At 45.1% G+C, this 21,442-nt stretch overlaps 2 protein-coding genes across 2 annotated transcripts in view; one reads left to right on the top strand and one right to left on the bottom strand.

The window, feature by feature from the left end:
- Positions 1-11,780, top strand: part of LOC119386065 (protein timeless) — an 89,698-nt gene extending 77,918 nt beyond the window's left edge. Inside the window, exons 13-21 of the mRNA XM_049413596.1 lie at positions 738-967; positions 1,506-1,606; positions 1,782-1,965; positions 2,860-2,922; positions 3,096-3,231; positions 6,141-6,443; positions 7,295-7,369; positions 7,454-7,622; positions 8,922-11,780. Coding sequence (XP_049269553.1) covers positions 738-967; positions 1,506-1,606; positions 1,782-1,965; positions 2,860-2,922; positions 3,096-3,231; positions 6,141-6,443; positions 7,295-7,369; positions 7,454-7,622; positions 8,922-9,259 — 1,599 coding nt within the window. The 3' untranslated portion in view covers positions 9,260-11,780. The remainder of the gene's footprint in view (positions 1-737; positions 968-1,505; positions 1,607-1,781; positions 1,966-2,859; positions 2,923-3,095; positions 3,232-6,140; positions 6,444-7,294; positions 7,370-7,453; positions 7,623-8,921) is intronic.
- Positions 11,781-13,338: 1,558 nt separating this feature from the next.
- LOC119387641 (choline-phosphate cytidylyltransferase B) overlaps positions 13,339-21,442 on the bottom strand; it is a 31,530-nt gene continuing 23,426 nt past the window's right edge. Inside the window, exon 8 of the mRNA XM_037655102.2 lies at positions 13,339-20,514. Within this exon, the coding sequence (XP_037511030.1) occupies positions 20,260-20,514 (255 nt within the window). The 3' untranslated portion in view covers positions 13,339-20,259. The remainder of the gene's footprint in view (positions 20,515-21,442) is intronic.

Here is a 21,442-nt window from a genome sequence, read left to right as displayed (position 1 = left end):
CGAAGCTGACCTCCTGGAGAGAACCCAACGAGCATATCTGAAGTCATGCGTTGATATACGTAAGTCGTACGCAGATACACGCAGTGTGGTCTCATGTAAACATAAGCGCCACATTGAAAGACATACACATGCAAACAATAAGAATAATCATTTGCCAGTCTTAAAGAAGATAACTTATACTACAACTTCGATAATTTGGGTTCAAGTATGCGAACGTATGACGTGTCTAGCGGAAAAAAAGCCTCATCAAAAAGAGACCATCAAAAAAGCATTACGTGAAAAAATTACTCTAACATATTCTTTGGCCTCTTCTTCGATATCAACTACGACAACTCAAACACTCTCAGCTCTCTATCTCGCGTGTGCCTAGCGACACTACAGCAGCATTGTTGAGAAACCATATTACTCCCTATGTCCTCATCCTCACTCCGTATGTTTACACCTCTATTTGTCATCCCTCCCTTCCCGCTGATCAGAGTAGCAGGCCAATGTACTGTTACCTCAGGGCGACCCCTCATTTTCCTCAAATAAAATATCATCTCTATCTATTTCTCCTCCTCTCTAAGGAAATTTAGCAAACCCTTCCAGCTGACCGTATACTTCTGTGCCATCCTGTACGACTATCCCAACTTTCACAGACATGAAAGTGAACGAGCCGAACGCTGAGCGTGAGCCTGCGCGCGCTACGATTGCTGCGTTTCCGAGCACGCGGCGTGCATTTCGCTTCGTTTCCTCAGAGGGTGAACCACGAGCAGGGCTCGAGCTTGGTCGACCGCTGCCACTTTCTGTGGGTGGTGGGCTACTTCACGGGACTGGCCACCGCGCTGGGCCTCTCCCTGCACCACGTGAGGCCCGTACTCTCGATCGAGGTGGTCGGTCTGCTCGTCTTCGAGGCCATCGCGGTCTGCCAGGAGCTAGACATGTCGCAGCACCAGTCGGCCGAAGGATCCAAGCTACTCAAGAAGAGGTGCGTGTCGATTTTTGCATCTTTACTACGGTGGTAACTTTACAGTCATGACGTTGCGCCACTGAGATTGTGGTCATGGGCTTGATGCTGGCCACGGTGGCCAAGCTTTTGTGAGGCGAAGTACCGAAATACTCATGCACGGTACCTGAAGAACAGCGCAAAAGATGACATCACGAAACAACGAAACAGAACACACCTATATGTGTGCTCTCTTTCTTGGCCCCGCCTTTTGCGCTGTTCAAGTACCATGCATTTCAACCAACTCGCCTAGTCACCATCCTATTTCAATTTATGCTCCTCTACTTAGATATACTGCATGACTAAACTAAATACGGATAAATAAGTATATATGGCGTACATAGTAATCCCTTCGAAGTTTCTGGCACCGTTAAACCTCAGAATATCTTGCTTTTTTTTTCGCAATTTCTTCCATCTTTTCTTGCGCTTCTTAACACGGAATGCATATTCGCTGTTTTTCAATTGCGCTGGCCATCGCGCAAGCCGGCGTCGTCGTAACAGCCATTGCATTCCGTTGCAGGTACCATCTTGTGGTACGCGCTTTTCGCGAGTTCATCGCCGCCATCGGAACGTACAACAGCCGCTGCAAGGGAGTCGGTGACGACATGCGTCGACTCTGCGGTGAGAAAAACTACCAATAACAAGGGCTGTAGATTACTTTTTTTTTTCTCTCGAAAGCAACGTCATATAACCTGCAAAAGCTTCTCGCTTCCGCAAACACTCGTAAACATTCGAGCATCAATCAATTGAATTTGACATTCCTCATAATACAACGAGTACTACTGATTGCTCACAGTGTCACTGGCTCGTCTGGAAGACCTGCGTAATATCCCGCTACTGCTGATCCGCAAGTGGAGCGCCATGCCAATACAGGCACTCGTGGACCTAATCATCACCAATCATCTGTTACTGCTGATCCTGGAGTACGCCCAGAAGACTGAGGGTGGCCTGGACATCGACATCCTCGGACATTTGTCGCAGTATGTGTCACTTCCACTTCTTTTTCTTCCACAAAAGCTATACCAACAGTCAACAAGGTCGTTTGAGAACCTGAGTAAGAAACGTAGCAGCGTATTGTCTCAAGAACAAAACAGCGGTGTTCGCCTGTTCCACAAAATGACACCGTATACTTGTCGTGATTGAAACACACAAAAGTGCTGAGAACAACGAAAGACAATTATAAGAAAAATTAAGATTGTAAGGTAACTGTAGGACCACAGTTTGTCAGCACAAGTTAACGGCGATTGCGAGGATGCGAACAATATTTTCAAGTATGTTCAATGTCACATATCGCCACTTGTAAGTAATCACTGCTTACAGGTGTTTTTTTTTCCCCTACCCTAGTTCAACACCTGTATCTATAAAAATGCGCTTTTAAAGTGTTGCAGATCAACAAAACACAAATATGTTTATTTGACTTGTAATCGGTTTTGCTAATTTGGTTCATTTGATCAGAAAGAGCACTGACACAGGCAAATATGCTAGTCATAGTTAGAAAAAGCGGGGATGAGTGGTGGTAAGGATGAGGGGCTTGTCATCTATACTCGTTCTCAATGGTTAGACTAAAAACCAAGTTTTTTAAATCAAAATTTAACTACATCGTCCGTGCACGCATCTGAAGTTTGTGAATCCTAAGTACGTCTAAGACTCTTCGAAGCGTTACCAACTTGGTTGGTTGGTAACAACTTTATTGATGGTCCGGCAGAGCTTTCGCCGACTGGGCTTTAGGTCTCCCACGTGGGGACGTCGAGGCCTTGCCTCACCGCCGCCTCGCGGGCCTGCTGGACAGCCCAAAGTTGGTCGCCGAGGCTGGGGCTGCGCAAGGCAGCGGCCCACCGTACCAACGAAGTGCTGCATTTTTTCTCTTCTTCCAGATTTGCAACAGTCGAAGTAATGGAAAGATATGGTGCAGTACTGAAGGATTACCGAAAGAACAGGTAAATCACGATGCATCTGAAATCTTGCTCGGGCGAATTGCATTTAATAGTGGATGCATTTACATTACATCGCATATAATATATCAATTCCAAAATATGCCCGTAGAATGTCCAAAGTCTATCAAAACTAAAGCATTGCGTCGCGCGCCTCATCCCCTTTCTTTTCTTTTCAGTGTCCTCGTAAATGACTGCGTTTTCACGATGATGCATCACGTTGCTGGTGACCTGAAGCGTCCAGAAGCACTCTTTCATCCGAACATCCTGTCCTCTTTCGTCAACATCTTGAATGAAGGAGCCGAAATACCAGAGGTATGTCCTCACAACCAGTAAAGTAGTGCTTTTGACAGTTTTGCCCAATGATTCCCCTCTCTACGTGTGGCGGTGCACACTTTACAAGAGAAAAAAAGTTAAGAGTGGTAGCTTCGCCTTACTAATACACAACGTGCGGCGGCGCACGTTCTGCAGAAGACAAAAACTAACAGTGTGGTAGCTTCGCCTCACTAATATATATCGTGTGGCGGTGCACGCTTTATAGAAAACAAAAGCTAGCAATGTGATACCTCCTCCTCACTAATTCAATATGTGTGGCAGTGCACGCTCTACAGGGAACAAAAAGTAACGTTGTGGTAGCTTCTCAAAAATAGCCAACGTGTGGCTGTACACGCTTTAAGAAAAAACAAAAGCTAACAGTGTGGTAGCTTCCGTTCATTAATGTACAACATGGGGCGGTGCACGCTTTACAGGAGTCAAAAGCTAATAGTGTGGTAGCTTACCTTCCCTAATCAAATTCATGTGGCAGGGCACGCTTTACAGAAAACAAAAGCTAACTATGTGGTAGCTTCCCCTCAGTAATACAAGACGTGTGGCGGTGCACGATGTACAGGAGACAAGCTAATAGTGTGGTAGCTTTTTCTTGCTAATACAAGGCGTGTGGCAATGAACGCTTTACAGGAGACAAAAGCTAATAGTGTGGTAGTGTGGTAGCTTCCCCTCACTAATATAAGACGTGTGGCGGTGCACGCTTTACAAAAAACAAAAGATAATGGTTTGGTAGCTTCCCCTCACTAATACAAGACGTGTGGAGGTGCACGCTTTACAGGACACAAAAGCTAATAGTGTGGTAGTTTCCTCTCACTAATACAAGACGTGTGGCGGTACACGCTTTACAGGAAACAAAAGCTAATAGTGTGGTAGCTTGCCCTCACTAATACAAGACGTGTGGAGGTGCACGCTTTACAGGAGACAAAAGCTAATGGTGTGGTAGATTGATTCCCCTCACTAATACAAGACGTGTGGCGGTGCACGCTTTGCAGGAGACAAAAGCTAATAGCGTGGTAGCTTCCCCTCATGAATACAGGACGTGTGAAGGTGCACGCTTTACAGAAGACAAAAGCTTATGGTGTGGTAGATTCCCCTCATGAATACAGGACGTGTGAAGGTGCACGCTTTACAGAAGACAAAAGCTTATGGTGTGGTAGATTCCCCTCACTAATACAAGATGTGTGGCGGTGCACGCTTTGCAGGAGACAAAAGCTAATAGTGTGGTAGCTTCCCCTCACTAATACAAGACGTGTGGCGGTGCATGCTTTACAAAAAACAAAACATAATGGAATGGTAGCTTCCCCTCACTAATCCAAAACATGTGGCAGTGCACGCTTTACAGGAGAAAAAGCTAATAGTGGGTAGCTTCCCAACACAATACGTGTCGTGGTGCACGCTTTACAGAAGAAAAAAGCTAATGATGTGTAACTTTCCCTCACTATTATAATGAGTGCCACAATGCATGTTTCAGAGGATACAAAAGTTAACAGTTTGGTAGCTTTTTTCCCACTTTAGAATAAGTGTGACGAAACACGAAAAACAAAGCATGTTCGTCACACGCTATTTTGCGTGATTCAGGGCTACGTTTGCGGCGCAGGCGGTGTATCACATTTCACAAACAAGCCCTATATGATCCTCGTCATTTTCACCTTACCTCGTAAAGCTGTGTTTCGTAGCTACAGCATTGATGCGAAGGCCAAGAAGTGTAGACATCTTTCTTAGAGTCATGCAAGTAAAGATGCATAAGTATTTCGCATTTTATACGGCCGCCGCAACAAGGACATCGGTGCATACGTGCAAGCCGCGTGTATAAAATTGAGAGTGAAGCTTCGGGCGACGTGATAAGTCCATTACATCATCATGCTCAATAATTCAGGAGTTTTCTACACGTACACCTTGCAACAAAAGCTTACGGGTCGCGAAATTTTCGAGAAAGCTATATTCCCACTTTGTCTGTAAACATAGTCTCCAATTAAATGTTCGAGCCTGTAATAGCTCTTGCGACCTACACAGTAACCCACTAACTTACAAGCGTCATCCAATAACACAGCAGAAGTCCTCATTTGCAGAGGAGCCCACGTCCCATAAACATTTCGCGCCGGGTGCCCATACGTTCGTAATTGAACTATCGCCATAAACTTGCAAGTAAATAACTTGAATGTTACGGTAACACCATATGCACAGTAACTGAAACGGCAGTTGATGCGTTAACCCGTACTCTGGATGGGGATATTTTCAAATGTTGCCAATGCAAAACTCCAAAGTACACTCGTCAGTGCTTAATATTCCGGTATCACCAAATACTAGGAAAACGAAACTCTCGAACACAAATTACTGCATAGCAAAAACTCTCGACTGCATTAAATTGAGTTGTTGCCACCTGTGCCCTCAAGGAGTTTGCTTGAAACCTGCGGCCCTCTTACTCCGCAAGAACGCAAACTTATAGAGGTGTCGCACAAGCACTTTTGATCGCAAGCAGGGCCGATCCGGATTACGCTCGATCAGGATCAGGTGCTGCTACACGGTCACATTAAACTGCAATCAGGCCCCATCGGGATCACAACGATAGCGATCTGCGCACTGCGGTATGGCTCCGTGACCGCGATTTGGCCGACGTCTGCGCCAAACTCGATCCGGATTTGGCTGTACCGTGCAACAGCGACCAACTTGTTGATCGCGATCTAGAAGTCCGATCCGGATCGGCCCTGACTGCGATCAAAAATGCCCGTGTGACATAGGTATTACGGTGTTTCGGGCGAGAGGATAATGCCAAGCTAGACAACAATAAATCTGTAATGATAATAATAAAAGACAGCCTAAGTGCATGGCCTAGCTGACAACGTAACGAAGTTTGTTGTAACGCGGCTGTAAATCTCGCGCGCACCTGTACGCTGCAGCTGTACGAAGACCTGGTGGGCTACGTGATGAATCGGTATCTAAAGCTCGCCGGACGCAACCCGGAGCTGTACTCGGAGCACATCCCGGGCATGCAGCGCAGTGGTTCGGCTTCAAGCACCCAGCCGCTGGTAGTGCCGCCTTTCTACGACGACGACAACAGCAGCGACAGCAGCGACTGTAGCGACGAGGGCGACGACAACGCGCTCTACTGGTGCTTCCTGCAGTTCGAGTACGATAGCGACCCCGTCGGCCAGATCGTCGAGCACCTGCGCCGGAACGACGTGCGCCGCACCCGGAGAGAGGTACGCTGCAGAACAACGCGAGCTGGGCGAGTTGGTAACGCTTTGAAGCGGTGTAACTGTTAACGATCAATGAGGTGCACGTCGTGACCCTGCCACTCGCCACAAAACGGGAACACGGAAAGGAGGTTGAAATAATTCAGTGAACGGGGGAGGGGAGGGGGGCGTAAAACTTATTTTAATTTGTTTTTCTGTACATCACGGTTTCGCGGTTTTGCTTTTTTTTTCTTTATGATTTTTAGCTGTTTCTGTCGCTGAGGTGCGCAGTTTAGCCTGTCAAGGCAATAGGTATATTTGTCTCCGCTCTTCCTTTCCGTCTTTCTTTTCTCTTTTCCTTCCCCCATTGTATATATCGCTCGCTTAACCACCCTGACTAACCCTCTCTTTTCTCTCTCGCTTAATCAATAAATAAATAAATAATCAATTTCCTGTGAAAGGCGGGTCACCATGGACAAAGAACATCGCCTTGCTCGAGCTAGATCATAGCAGGTGACATCCAGCCAGGTTGTTGTTGTTGCTGTTGTTACTTGTTCAAAGTGAGGGTGCAGTTATTTAGTTTTGCAGAAACGATAGGTATTGAACATACGTTGTGAGCGCTTTGTGGCTCCGAGCGTCGCTCGTGGCATCCCGTTTGAAATCACCTGAACCGAAAGCGGTGTAAAACAATGACGAAACGGCAGCGATCAACCTCTCAACGATGGACAATATCGAGACATCAAGCTTATTTTTTTTTTTGTTCAGAGTTGTGCTTCCGAGCAACTGAATGTATATACAAAGCAAAGCTTCCGAAAGCCAATATGTACTTTAATTCTGGATCTGTCCAATTAAGCAATTTGGTTGAATCTTGCTTCCAGATACTGAACCAACTGAAGTGCAAGCGCATCATCTCTAACACTCAATGTGAAAGGTTGGAACAAAAGGAAAAACAGGTAAGAAAAGAAGCTAGTACACCTGGTTTTATGACATGTCAGCATATTACACTCGAATGTTAACTCATTTTCGTTTTGTTCTAGTTTCTTGAAAATTCCTCAAAGCCTAAGGAACAACCGGAAACTCAAGACATGGAGAGCGAGGAGCGGTCAGAGATCACAGACCTGGTACTAAAGCTTAAAGGCATGGGATTCGAACAGCAGCTCCAGTGGATTCAGAAAAAGTTCTTGGAAGTATGCTACGTCAAGCTAAGTAAGCAATACATCACTGCTACTTATCACAAGTGGCGTGTCATGGTGTTCTGAATGGGCTTGAACATGTGTATTATGCCGTCTGCCACTTTATTTACAAATAGCTTGAGCTTTTAGGTCGTCATTAGCCCACATCACTGGGTAGCTGTGACGCCTGTGGTCAGTCAGTCAGTCAAGAACTTTATTGATAGGTCCTGAGGAGCTTAAGCCGCCGGGGGATTGCGAAATTATTTTTAGTGGCCGCTGGAATGTATACGTATGATCTGCGTTGCATAGCCCGCTGCGCTGCCGCCATCGGCCACGGTTGGGAGGGGGGACACGTTTTGTAGCCAAAAGCAAAGTGCGCTGATGCACTTTCGGATCTTGACGATGCCCATACATTTCCAGGCTATAAGGCTACTAGCTGGGCTAGGTTGTAGTGATGGTTCGGCATAAGCTACATGCATTTGCTTGCTCGCGCTGGAAACGTGGAAAGGTAATAAAATAAACAAAAAAAAACCTGTTAACGCATGTCGCCGTTGATTGTGCGTATTCCAGGTGTGCTTATAGTCCGAGTTCTTTTAGTATGTCTAAGTTTGCAGCTGCCGAAAGGTCGCAAAAGATAAGATAAGACACCATGACCTCGTTATTTGTTGTTCTTTATTAAATCGTGCCGCGAACAGTTATGGCGATTAGTGTAGCTTTAATGTGGGGTTTGTTCCTGTAGAGATGCCGAGCTAAGAGCTAGCGTACTAAGATTACCGTGAATGAACTGCATCTTCGTAATGCTGTACAATACTAAAATGACTGTATGGAAGCGTATTGTGGACGCTGTTTTCACGAAACATTTCGAGTTATTCACTTCAGACTGTGCCTCAATGGCACATGAAAAACGTCGATAGCGTCGGAGGCAGTTTTGGCTTCATTGGTCTACTAGTCGGTTCTGGATCGTGGTTAACACCTTACTCCGCGACAAGAGGAAAGACGAGTGTGACGAGGAGGAGGCAAATGCAGTCGCCGAGGGCCTGTCACCCTCAGCATGATTCATCAGACAGATCGTCAGACAGATCGTAAGACGTTATCCCAGTGACGACTTTTTTATGCGTTTTTTTTTTGTTATTCATAAAAAACACATGAGAAAAATTAGCCAATTAGCCTAAATTTGCCTTGACGGAGCAATACTTAACTTTTGCACATTACGGGGTTAAATGCAGGTTCACTGAGCGATAAACCAATGCTCACATGTGCTACCGGCGTTAAGCCGGACGGAATCAGCCGCACCAGTTACCCTGAAGCTAGTTTCCTTGTTGGAACGTTGCAGAAAACCGACCCTTGGATGACGCCGAGCCCGTGGCGCTGCACTACACGCTACTTGGCCAGAGTGTGCCCATCGTGGCGTTCAGCGAAGTGCAGTCAAACGCGCTCAAGAACGTGGACTTCTGCCAGCTGCTGCAAAAGCTCGGCCTCGACTGGTCGGGACCCGCGAACTGCCCCTGCATCCCGGCCGCATGGGCCACCGACAAGCTGTACGCCACGGCGCGCAAGCTAGGACCACTCACGTGCCGAAAGCTGTCCAAGCTCTGCCAGGAGGGTGCGGACTGTAACACCGCCGCGGCGGCTCCTCCTCGAACCCAAGCCGACGCTGCTGCCAGCTCGTAGGCGCGCGCCCTTTTCGACCAGTTTGTTCCAGCTGCAATATATCAATCATTACGGGGCTTTCGTCCCTCTCCATTTGTGTGGGATCTTGAGGATCGTGCACACCGAATATGCAGTAGGACCCCGTTATGGCGTAACACCGGATATAGCGAAGAAACCCTAGGCATCCGTTCAAATGATATTCTTACAGTATATGCTTTGAAAGGCAAAAATGACGTAGAATCTCCGATGCCATCTTGCTGCAGAAACGCACATCATACTAAAGCTGGCGCCATAGGCTGCAATCAAAGCTTAGTTCGCGGAGTACGGACGGTTCATGTCTTGTAGCAACGGCTTTGTGCGCAAACTTCCAACCTTGGCTGCCGGCTCTATATATTGCTTCCGGTCTGGACGCTCCCAATCCTCGTCAATGCACGCAGCTCACCGATACATGCTTGTAGGCTTGGGTAATTGGCGACATGATAAATCGCTAAATACTGAAGCGATGCTGGCCTTGAGTCCACCAGTAGTTAAGATATCTAGATTACAATAATAATCCCGGTTGATTCGCTATAACGGGGCCTACTGTATGCCTACCAGAGTTGTCCAAAAGGCACGATAGTGCGTTCGTATCTTTCGCTGCATCTTTCATTTCACTGTCGCAATTGTAAACACGCTATAAGAAGATAAATTAACCGCTGACACGCACATGGCGTACAATGAGCGCGCCACATACATTTCGAGAGAGCACCCGATTGGTGTCAGTCAAACGTGTGTACTAGCAGTGACAAGGTGCAAGTTGACGGGAAGTATTTCAAGATAACGCATTGAAATAAGACGTAAAGTAACAAACGCACACAGGAGGAATCCTGCAACTGAAGTCTTCGCTTTGCTTTAAGTTTATTACTGAAACTATCGCGTACGTATCCGTGAAAATGCGCAAGTCGGTGTCTTCCGACGGAAATGCTTCTAGGAAATTGGAGAGCTCCTTTTCAAAAACGCAATAAGAGGCCAGCTGAGACCTCGGGCTAAGACTAAGGCAACAATGTTGGACTTGGTCTTCCAGCACGGAGACGCATTCCGGTAGTGCAAAAAACTGCCAGTCGTGAGCGAAGCGCGACAATATGCTTATATCGGCAAAAGAGTAATTTCTGTCACGGACCTTTTCCGCAAGAAAACAAGTCCGAGCTAGGCCTTTTTCGTGAGCTGATGGAAATTTCACGACCTTGGATTGGTCAATCAAATCCACGGTCAGTTTTTCGTACAGCATGCAAAATATACAAGAAATTAGGACGTACAACGACCCCTAACTGCGCAGTGAGTTATAAGGGACACCGTGGCGGAGGGCTTTGGAAAAAATGCGGCCAGGAAACGAACCCACGACCTTGCGCCCAGAATCGCAATGCTGTAGCCACTGACCACCCCGGCGGGTAACCAAGAATTTGCAAAGTAGCGTACGCAAGTTACTCAGGCTACACTGGAACACCTGCAAGTCTATAGGCCCTGCGTACGAATGCACTAGTGAAGAAGTTTCGCCGTACCCCGAAGTACATAGGTCCAACTTAGCAAGCATGCTGACTGCATCAAATGCGCCGTTGTACAATTTTCCTCGCTCGCTCTTACTGAATCTTCATTTAACGACCTACGACGACAGTGCTACGGCAGAGGAACGTGTATTTCCAAGGAAAATAGCCAACGCGAGAACATCCACGCTTTTAACTTCTTTGAGCTTTGGTCCGTTCCGTTCACATAGCCGTCTTCCTCATTAACAATGAATCCAGCGCTGAATTAAACGCCCCCTGACAGCCCTCTACACGTCGGGATGCGTATCGATTGCCGGCTGATATTCTGACCATGCGCTGTGCAACTCTTCGCTGAAGCTAGTAATAGCAGCGCAAGAACACAGCGCGGTTGAAGCTAAATGGTAGGGCTAAAGGTTAATTGGATCTAGTTGGCAGTGCGCGTTGAGTTGAAACGCGTTGCTGAACGTCAAGAACGCACAGAAAAGGCGCACGCGACGTGTGTGGATAAGCGCTTGTCCACGTATGTCGTGTGTGTCCTCCTGGCGCGCTTTTCTGTCATCAGTGCAGTGCGTTTCACTTCAAATGAACAAGAGGCACGCGATGCGCACTCACAGAGACACCTCTTCCGAAATTGCAAACAGAAGATCACGCGTTCTCGAGCTCTATACGTCAAAGCTTTGTGCGTAATGGAGCGATGATGCATCGGTGCCTCTCGTGTCGTCCGTTATGTGATAAACGAAATCTTCGCACCGCTCTCTAGCAAACGCAAGGCGCCTGTACACCTCCTCCGCGCCCATGCTAACAGTTGAATAGCTCACAAGTCTTGGTGTACATATGTGAACCTTAGCACCGTCTGGTCGCGGGTTCGATTCCATGACCGGTCACTGGCCCAAAATACAGTTGATTTATTGTCCGATTAACCGATACGGGCAAATAAATATTGGCGAAAATGTTTGTCCAAGGTCGAAGGGAATATGCGAGCACTCACCTGGAATTATCTTCTCGATACCGCCTGTACACGCTCTAAAATCGTTACGAAGACGATACCCCTGCAAATGCCGGGGTGGTACGGGCACAATCTTTGTTGGTGCACTATGTCACAAACGCGTGAAGCCCTCACCGCATACGATCGCAAAATGAGGCTTTGTGGATACGTCTGTGTATGCGAAATGTTAAGAAAATATTGTGCAAGAGATCAGTTTTAAAAGCCCTATTGGTGATACCTCCAACGACATAAAAAAATTATTTGTGGCATTAACTCAAGCTATGTATACTGTCGACGACGTCTGCATCATTCATTCTACCCATGGTGCAGCTGTGGTAGTCCACATGCTGATAAGTTCTGAATACTGAAGGGCTAAAACTTAACGCGCAAGAAATGAACCCATTTGCAAACAGATCTCGAAGAGATCGGTAATAACTTTCGTTCAGCGCATATGCATTTGGTTTTACAAAATACATTGTTGGGAAACAGAGGCTCGGACTTGTTTTCGCAGTTTAGAACTTGCATGTCATCGCCATCAAAACTGAAGATGCCATCAGGGGCTGTATTTCGTAATGATTTTTCCAAATCTTTTCGCCACTCCTACTCTGCTCGCGCGCCGCCCGGTTGACATTATCACAAACGTCGCCTACACGGCGCAACGGATATCGTATCGATAGAAATGGAGAGAAAAGACCCCTTTGAAAACAAGCCGCCCATGATGTGAAGTACTTATCCTGAAGTCACTTACTATCACAGCACAAACGGTGGTACCTTTCACTTAACAACCTCGTTGTACGACGCACCTCTTCATGCTGTCATTTCAGCAAGTTCTATACTGATCGTTAAGCTCAGAAGGCAAGTTAGAACTACGACGGTTAACGTGCGCTGGGCAAATGAAAGGCAAAACCCGTGGACTTCGCAGGAAGTAAGCGGCCGCATTACAGTACTTATTTTCTTCCCTCTTGCAATAAAAAAGGCACCGTTGATGCATGAATTAGCTCTAATATTAGTCCATTAATATTGTAGAACTACGCCATTTAATAAACCCTTTCTTTTTCACCAAGCGAAGCAATACCGATGAACCAACCGCATGCGGGCAGTGATTATCGGAGAACGCCGCTTCAATTCAGGAAAATACAAATGAAAAAAATATATATATACAAGACGTAACACTTCGTAAGTCCATAGTGTTTTCTTCTTTGTCATATGTGGCAAGACGATATCGCTGCTGCAAGATACAGCTTTGAGCACATGCACGTATCTCTATACATCCCTTCCCAAGGCTTAGAAAAAAAAAAAATCTCGGTAAGCCACATTAAACCATTGCCATTAAATCAAGATGACCTTGTTGAGGCGTGTGTTAGATGTGCGAATATTTCTGCACTAGGTGAACTATGTCTAGTCTTTAACAATGCAAAAACAGATAACCTACTGAACATTTGTACCGAGAGCAGTGCGACTCTTGTAAATACTAATATAGGCATGATGTAATCCTGAACTGTGCTCCATTTTGAACTCCGGCAACCTATATCCTTATGGTGCAGCGCAGACCTGTTGAGAAAGCATCCATAGTACAGACCTTGTGTGAAACTGCATGTGTGTTTTCTATTTGCTGTTTTTTATGCCTATATACATATATAAATACGTGTGTATGTACTTTTTACACTACATGTGTTGTTGGAAATCCACAGAGTGTATAGAGCTACATAAATTTCTATGAAAGAGAAAATATACAAAAGATGCAAACTTGGCCCATCGAAAAGCAATGCATGTGTACAGTATATGCAACCATGCAATTCATGTTTTCCCAAGCAAGCATGTATGCTAACATACCAGTTGCACAAGCAGATAAGCCTCAGTAGCACATTTGTAAAAAGGCATATTTGTATCCTCATCCTTTCAAATTTACGTGGCTCTGTATCACATGTGCACACTACACAGGCCTGATCCCCTAGACAGTTGAGGTCTACACTTCACGATGCCTCCTTTGCTGAAGCAGCACAGACATCAAGTCTCTACTTTTAGTGCACAAGGCAAATGAATATAGGCATATGGACAACATTCAAAGACCAAATGTAGAACAGTGCAAACGAAATGTGTGGATATGATACCTGATCTAGTTAACATGCATGCCTGCCCATAATATATCCTCATAAACATTACAAATGTGTAATTCTCTGTCTTCTTAGATGGTTGTGTCCAACGTCGTTGAGAGCAGCTTACACTGCAGCTTGGCAGATAGCCAAGCATTTGATTTCTTCTATGTTTCTGTGTTTGTTCAGAATTGCGGATGTTTCGTTCTGTTTCTGTGTCAACATATACGATGAATGACTACTAATACCATATGATGTATGTCTCTTTACTTGCGTGTGATGATGAATAAAAATGTATGTGACGTGCAATGCATTTTCCGCAACACTTTTTATTTCTAATTCAAAACATAGGAATTTAGCAGCAATTCCAATTTCAAGTCTTGTTGCACAAGACACCTCTTGGTAAAACAATCTGAAGGGAATTTCTGAAGCAACAAAAAAAAAACGGAAACATATAAGGAATCTCAACCACATCCAATGCCCCAAATATAAATAGCTGTTGTGACTAAATATTGCGCACATGTGCACAATAGAGCTGTGTACTAAAATGCATCACAAACAAAGCCTTCGTCACAAAATGTGCTGCAATAACTTTACAAAGATGCCTCGCCAAGTCGTGTATGCATAGCCTACAGAGAACTAAGATTTACAGTGTCAGTACTGGCTTGCCCAAGAGACTATTGCACTCAAAGCTTACATGCGTCACAGAATGACAGACACAAATTACAGAAAGTGAACATACACAAATGCAGACATTGTACTTGTGAAGATATATTCTGCCAGAATAGCTGGAAACAATGTGACACTATGCAGTCATATTGTTTTCTGAAGGCACACTGTTCGCAACTGCATGAACATGCAACTACTGTAGCTAACAAAAAAAAGAGCCTAAAAATGTAAAAAGACAGCAAAGCTATGCATACAGTAGTTCACTAGAGTCAACACTTAAAAAAAAAAACGAACAGGCAGTGCGAAGCATGCAAACATGCCTAAGACCAATGCAGCCAAATCATTGCCCGACTTCATTAAAAAGAATGAAGCCTTTTAAGAGTCAGTCAGAATAACCGCCATTTGGCTCGTGCGCGTATTACACATATTTGTGTATTATGACAAACCAAACTACACATAAGCTTTTTTGCAATACTCAAGCAAAACTCTGTGGCATTCTCAAGCTGTGCACACGCGAAACTTAAAAACAGGCCTGAATGTTACAGCATTCGAACTAAAATTTGAGCTAAGGGCTCTCGTAGAACTGTAAATAAGGAGAGAAGACACTTCAGTAGAGATACTCTAATTGAGCATTCAGCAACCATCATCATTTGCACTCAACCATCCCTCTGTATAGTAAAGTGCTGTGCGTGTGACCCATTATCCACACTTTTTTACACTAAAATATTAAGAAACTTAAATGTAGGGCTTAACGTCATGAAACTATGCGGTGGACTATAAGTGGAGTTCCGCATTTTTGGAATTGGTTTGTGGGCAAAACTGGAGATTTTTTTTTTTTTTTTTGGTTTGCAAAAGTTTGAGTTTATCGAGATATGCTCACATTTTGCCTTTAGTACCCATAATAATAAAAAACACAGCAAAAACAAAAAATCACCTCCTCAAGCACTCTGTACAGATGTTTAGCCAGTGAAGCTTAAACATGCGGCCCCAGTGTTTATCACTGGGTTGATCCCAACGGCTCATTAAAGCCTTTCTCAATTATTGGTTACGTCTGTCCAGAAATCTTAACCAGTGTTTGCCAACTGTGTGTTCCCTTCTTAATTTTTAGCGGAGCAGTAGTAAGCAGTGGGATTTGACCAATCTTTTTGGCATGTACATTTTGCCCTGGATGACTTCTTCAACTTCAGTGGTGAGCAAAGGGGCTTGCCCAACTTCTGTGGCAGTTACGTGCTAGGTGTTTTTAACGCGATAGCGTTAAAGAGCTCGTATCGCAGAAATTCCGCCGTCGGCGTCGGCGCCGTTGGTTGTGAGCGAAAAGTCATCATCTTGTCTGTGACCGAAAAATCGAAAAAGCTGCAAATAAAATAAATAATAAAAATGTTGGGTCCGAGTGAGAATCGAACCCAGGCCGTCTGCGTCGCAAGCAGGTGTTCTACCACACAGCCACGCCTCTGCTTGAAGCTGCACTGAAAGTAACTTTCATGCTTCCCAAAAATACGCGTCCTGTATACAGGTGTCACAGTACGAGATGTAATATCGCAGTAATATTGCGTGGTACAAGCGTACATTGCGTACATTGGCGTCATATCATGTCAATATCATATCGACTTGGTGGTTTAAAGGCAGCCACCCATTACAAAAGGCACACACATTACTGCGCGTATTCCTTTAGGACCACGTAGTGGGTGCCTCGCAACTTCGAAAAAGTTTCTCGCGCATAATTGCTCCTGGTTTAAAGCATGCTGCCCATTACACAAGGCACACATCTTATTGCGCGCATTCTGTTAAGCACTCGTAGTGTTCGAAGTGCGCACTAGGGGCAGGATATCGCTATCGCGTTCAACTCTTAATGGCGAAGCTTAAGCGTCCCCCAATTTTTGCGCACATAGGACAAACGAGTTTTGGTTTCGCCTAGCCATATATAGCTTAGCTGTAAAAAAAAAACAGCATACAGCAGGAACTTTTCCTAATTAGAGCGAACATTTGCACCACTGCTGCAACCTACTGTATTTTTACTTAATAAAAATGCTTTGTTGGGCAAGTTGATCCAACAACAACAAGTTGGCAAATGGATGAGACAGAAGAAGCAGTGGTGAGCTTGTGTCTCATCCATTTACACTCAAATCTATTCCAACCTACTGTAATATGTGCATTCGCATTTACCACTGTTTGAACCTGTCACTGCCCTATAATTTTTACAAATTATGGAATGGTTTACGACATCAGGAACACCCTTCCAAAGCTTTGCATAAAGGGCAAGTAAACCCAGGTGCAGTACCTGAAAAGGCAGGCCATTCTTGGTAATGCATACACAGAAAACTAGAGCTCGACAATTCAACGGTATGCACCAACTCTCTTGCCATCAAGGTAGTGTTGCAACGTTGTGAAGGCCGAAAGCAAATATTTATGTTGGTTACGTACTGCTGGCATTCCCACCTCAACATTTTGACTCAAATTCTCAACACAGTACAGTCGAAACCCGCGATAACGAAATCCCGAGGGAACGAAATTCTCACCGCAACAAAATATTTTCGGAGCACCGGCGAACGCCCATAGGAGCCAATGCATTTCGTAACTCGCGACTACGAAAGATATTCATACCGCAGTCTCTCATTAACGAAATTTTTGAAACACGACTGCACAAATAATCTACTCTCGCAACGTTAACTACATTCGAACACTGCTGACATGCATTCATGCTGCACCTAAATTGTGCAAAACTATCGCTACAGCGCACTTGAGAAGCAGCCGCCATCATTGTTTACAAAAAAACTTAAAGATGGAGACAATGTTGATGATGATGGCTTGCCGAGACACCTGCTCGTTATCGCGGACTACGTAGCCAAATCCACATTCCTCATGGAGTTTCATTCGTTGTCTTGGCTGTGCTCGGCTTTGTCTGCTTTGTCCTTTCGGCTTCGTTCTTGGCTTTGTCGGCTTTGTTCGATTTCGCTGCCTGCGAAGATGCCGCCTCCAACGAAAAAGCGGAAGTTCATCACGCTGGAAGATAAGGCTGCAATCGTCAGTGAGGTGGGAAAGGGCAGGAAAAAAATGGACATTGCCGAAGAATTGGGCGTCGCGTGCAGCTCGCTGTCCACGATTCTGCGCTGATTCAGCGGAGCCGGAAGAAGGTTCGCCTGTATATAGGCGCACTTGATGACGGTACCGGTTACAGCGCGGTGCCGCCGCCACTGACCAGTGCATGAGGCGAACTTTGTGCCGTGACAAACGAGATTCCCGATCGAGAGGCATGAAATTGCTGCATGATAAGGCCCGCCAAAGCAAACTTTCTGACTTTCGGAAATAAAATGTGTTTTTTTTTGTAAATTGCATGACTTTTCTACCACATTCTCACACCAACGAAATTCCCTCAAGAGCGAAATTTTGTGCTCTCCCCGGCGATTTCGTTATTGCGGGTTTCAACTGTACCACAATTCCCTGTGGTACAGTAGTTGAAGTTGTTAGGAAAAGTTAACGCAGCTTGCACTAAGTCGCGCAAGGCTGTATAACAGCATGGCTGAAGGGTGCCTAGCTGGTCCTGGCTTGGCTAGGCTTTTACCCTCTCAGTTGTCTCTTTCCCGCCCCTTGCTATACTATACTATACTATACTATATTATACGTGGATATGCTTGCTCTCTCCTATAGCACATATTTACCACAGAAATTGTGCAAATCCCACTAATCACCACAATGGTCCACTAAAAATTAAGGGAACACACGGGCGGCAAACACCAATTAGGGGACGCACGTTTCAGCTTCTCTCATTGACCATCTGTACCGAGTGCTCGAGCAGTGATTGAGCGCGTGCCTGTTCCCGATAACTTTCTCTCTACGACACATGGCAAACCTCGACCATAACAGCTCTGCTGTAATATTTTACTACAATATTTCACAGCTCCACTTTACATCAAAAGCAGTAGAGGTGCAGTGACCTATTAAATACTTCCCTGTGCTTTCTCATTACCATGTCCAGCAAGCAATGGACGCCTGCACGAATGTCGATACAGATGCGTAATTCAGTCAACTAAATGGCACCTGCAGGCACACAGCAAGACAGTACATGATGCTGAAGAGTAGACCAAGCTTTTAGGTCTCAATTAATGCAGACAACTTGTATTTCCTTTTAGGAACTTCTGCTTAATTAACAGACCATGCTAAAAGTTTGCTGTTACAATGGAGGTTTTTAGCTTCTGGCTCTTTTACTGTGAATGCAGTCATGGAATTGTCTTATGGTCACAACTCAGAGCACCAAAACTCACAAGAGTTACTTGAATAAACCGAAATCATAAATTTGCTTTTTTTACCAGTGAGTGTTTTTCAAATACTATAGGATTATTCCAAAAATGCAGAACCCTATCAATGAGGATTGGTGAAAAACACTTTGGAAAGTGTTATTTAATGTGCACACAAAGCACGGCACACGAGCATTTTTTGCATTCTTCCTAAGTGTGGCCACCAAGGCAGACAAATATTGAAACTGCATCCTTGTGCTCAACAGTGCAACATGTCAGCCACTGAACAACCATGGCAGGTAATTGTCAGGCTACAAGACATACTCTAACAGGCCACAATTAGTTTTAATCGCACCAGATTCCTTCATGAGAAGCTCAATCTAAGCTTATATGTTTACTTTTTGTCCAGAGAGAAAAAGAAAGAACTGAAGCAGCCCAAGACTGAATCTGCAGCCTTGCATCTAGCTTACATTCCTTAGAAGCACAGCACCTTTCACACGGCAATCCCAAGTAGTCAGCATCAGGCACATAGCATAAAAGGCCTCAACGTATGCCTTTCCACTCATCATTCGAGACATCTTTCAAGAAAACATGAAGTAAGGAGTGCCATGTAGATTTCTTAAATACAAAGCTAACATGCCTAGTAAATTCACGAACATGGAATCAAAAAAAATGCAATTCAACAAAACTTTGCACATATACATATATATCTCATAACTGAAGAGCTAAAAAGAAAGTAAGACCTAATAAACAGTGTCTCGTTTATAACAAGCCTTTTTCACACACAGGCAAACATAAATAGTGCATGCAGACCATGAACACACAGGTGACTCACAGTTCAACGAACCAGAGGCAATGTAACACAGGAGCAGCTCTTTTGTAGCATACCTCAAATGGCTACAGCAGCCATACAGCCAGAAGCATAAATACAATGGACATTGGCTGAAGCACTGCAACTTGTCAACATATTAACAAACTAAGATTTTTTGGGGGAAAATGAACGTACATTCTGTGTGTGCAAAAAGAGAAAGATGAAATAAAATTTTAGCACACCCACACATCGACAGCAAGGTCAGTTGTCAAAATACTCTGCCTGCCTCCTCAATACACTTTTTTTTTACTAGCCTACATTCCTCATTCAGCCCATAAATATGGTACGTGCCCGCTGACAATTTTCATTTCCAGAATCGCGAAATGAGAAGAGTAGTACATGGTACCCACTTCCGTACTACAAGAGGGACAATGGGCAGTGGTAAAAGCTCACTTCACTGGCACTCAGCAGGAAGACAAAAAAACGAGCGTGCACTTTAGCAGGGCTTCTGCTTTAGCGCGCACCTTCTTCTCCAGACAAGAAGGGGCCGCCTGTGCCAGCCTCCAATTCACAACACGCATCCTGCTCTGCCAGCAGGCACAGATTGCCGGTGCAAGGAAAGTCGTCAATGGCGCAAAACGCCCCCCCCTCCCTCCCTCCCTTTCCAAAAAAATACCCTCCAATTGGTCTGTTGATAAAATGACAAAACTCCTAAGCTCTAATAAGTGCAGCCAAGTCTCTTGTCTCGTCGGCGTGCCGTTCTGGTTCGTCTTCCTCCTCCTCCTCTTCCTCATCTTCCGAGAAGTCGTGACAGAAGGCGGTTGCGCCCTTGCCGAGGCGCACTGTCTTGGCAGGGGGTGAGCCCATATGCTCGTCCAAGTAGGACGGAGATGGACTTCGTGCTGGGCTGCTTCCAGGAGACAGGGCATTCTTCAGTCTGTCTTTGCCTTCATTCCATAGGTGGTTCTGAGAATGGACACGGGGCAGAGAGAGAGAGAAAAAAAAAGAGAAGCATGGGGAAGGACATGCAGTAAGTGGTTAGTCCCAGGATTGGGCAGTAGGAACAAAAGGCAGCAAGGTGTAGAGCGGCCTAGTGCCAAAAACAAAAACACACACACACACACACACTCACACGCACAAGAAACAAATATATGAGAAATGTTCTTTGATCTTGTCATCCGACAAAGTACTTGAGCTCCACAGACCATGAAAGGACTTCTTTAGCAGCAAGCAAGAGTTGAGCTTGGAGACCAATAGCATGCACCATAAGGACTGATCAATTGAATGATTTTACATACTAAAGGGACACTTTGCAATCAGTAGCATCACAGTGGAAGACTGGGGAATAATTTCAACCATTTTGGAGTTAGTGCGCACACAAATTTTGGTACGTGGAATCTTCTGTGTCCTTTCCCTAGACAGCATAGCTCCACAGTGGCTATGAAAAAGAGTTTGTGACCTCAAGCTCAGCAGTGACACGTCATTCCAACTGAGTAACTGCATTAAGTGAGAGCACGAAGCAGAGAATAGCGACCAACTCGGCATCCATACTAAAGTGTTCTACACCACAAAAGTTTACATAGCAAAGCAGTCTTTCATTTACCTGTGGCTACTCTTCCACAATGCGAAGTCAACCAGTGCTAAATGTAATGAAAGAATGAAAATCATGCCTAGTCACCACATGAACGTCCCCAGTGTGCACTAAATCATACATGCTGAACAGCTAAGTGAGGACAGCATTGTATAGTATAAAAGAGCAGTGCAGACATGAGTGACAGTGCAAACAACCTGCCTTAACTGGAGAACGTTAGCCAGACGGAACAGCAAAAGAAGCCTTTCCTCAGTCGTCCTGATAAAAAAAAAGTGGATTTCCTGCCCAAATGCAACAAGCCAG

The sequence above is a fragment of the Rhipicephalus sanguineus genome, chromosome 3 (assembly GCF_013339695.2).
Source record: "Rhipicephalus sanguineus isolate Rsan-2018 chromosome 3, BIME_Rsan_1.4, whole genome shotgun sequence".
Taxonomy (NCBI): Eukaryota; Metazoa; Arthropoda; class Arachnida; order Ixodida; family Ixodidae; genus Rhipicephalus; species Rhipicephalus sanguineus.
Note: the sequence above shows the minus strand (reverse complement) of the source record. Positions and strands in the feature narration are given on the sequence as shown.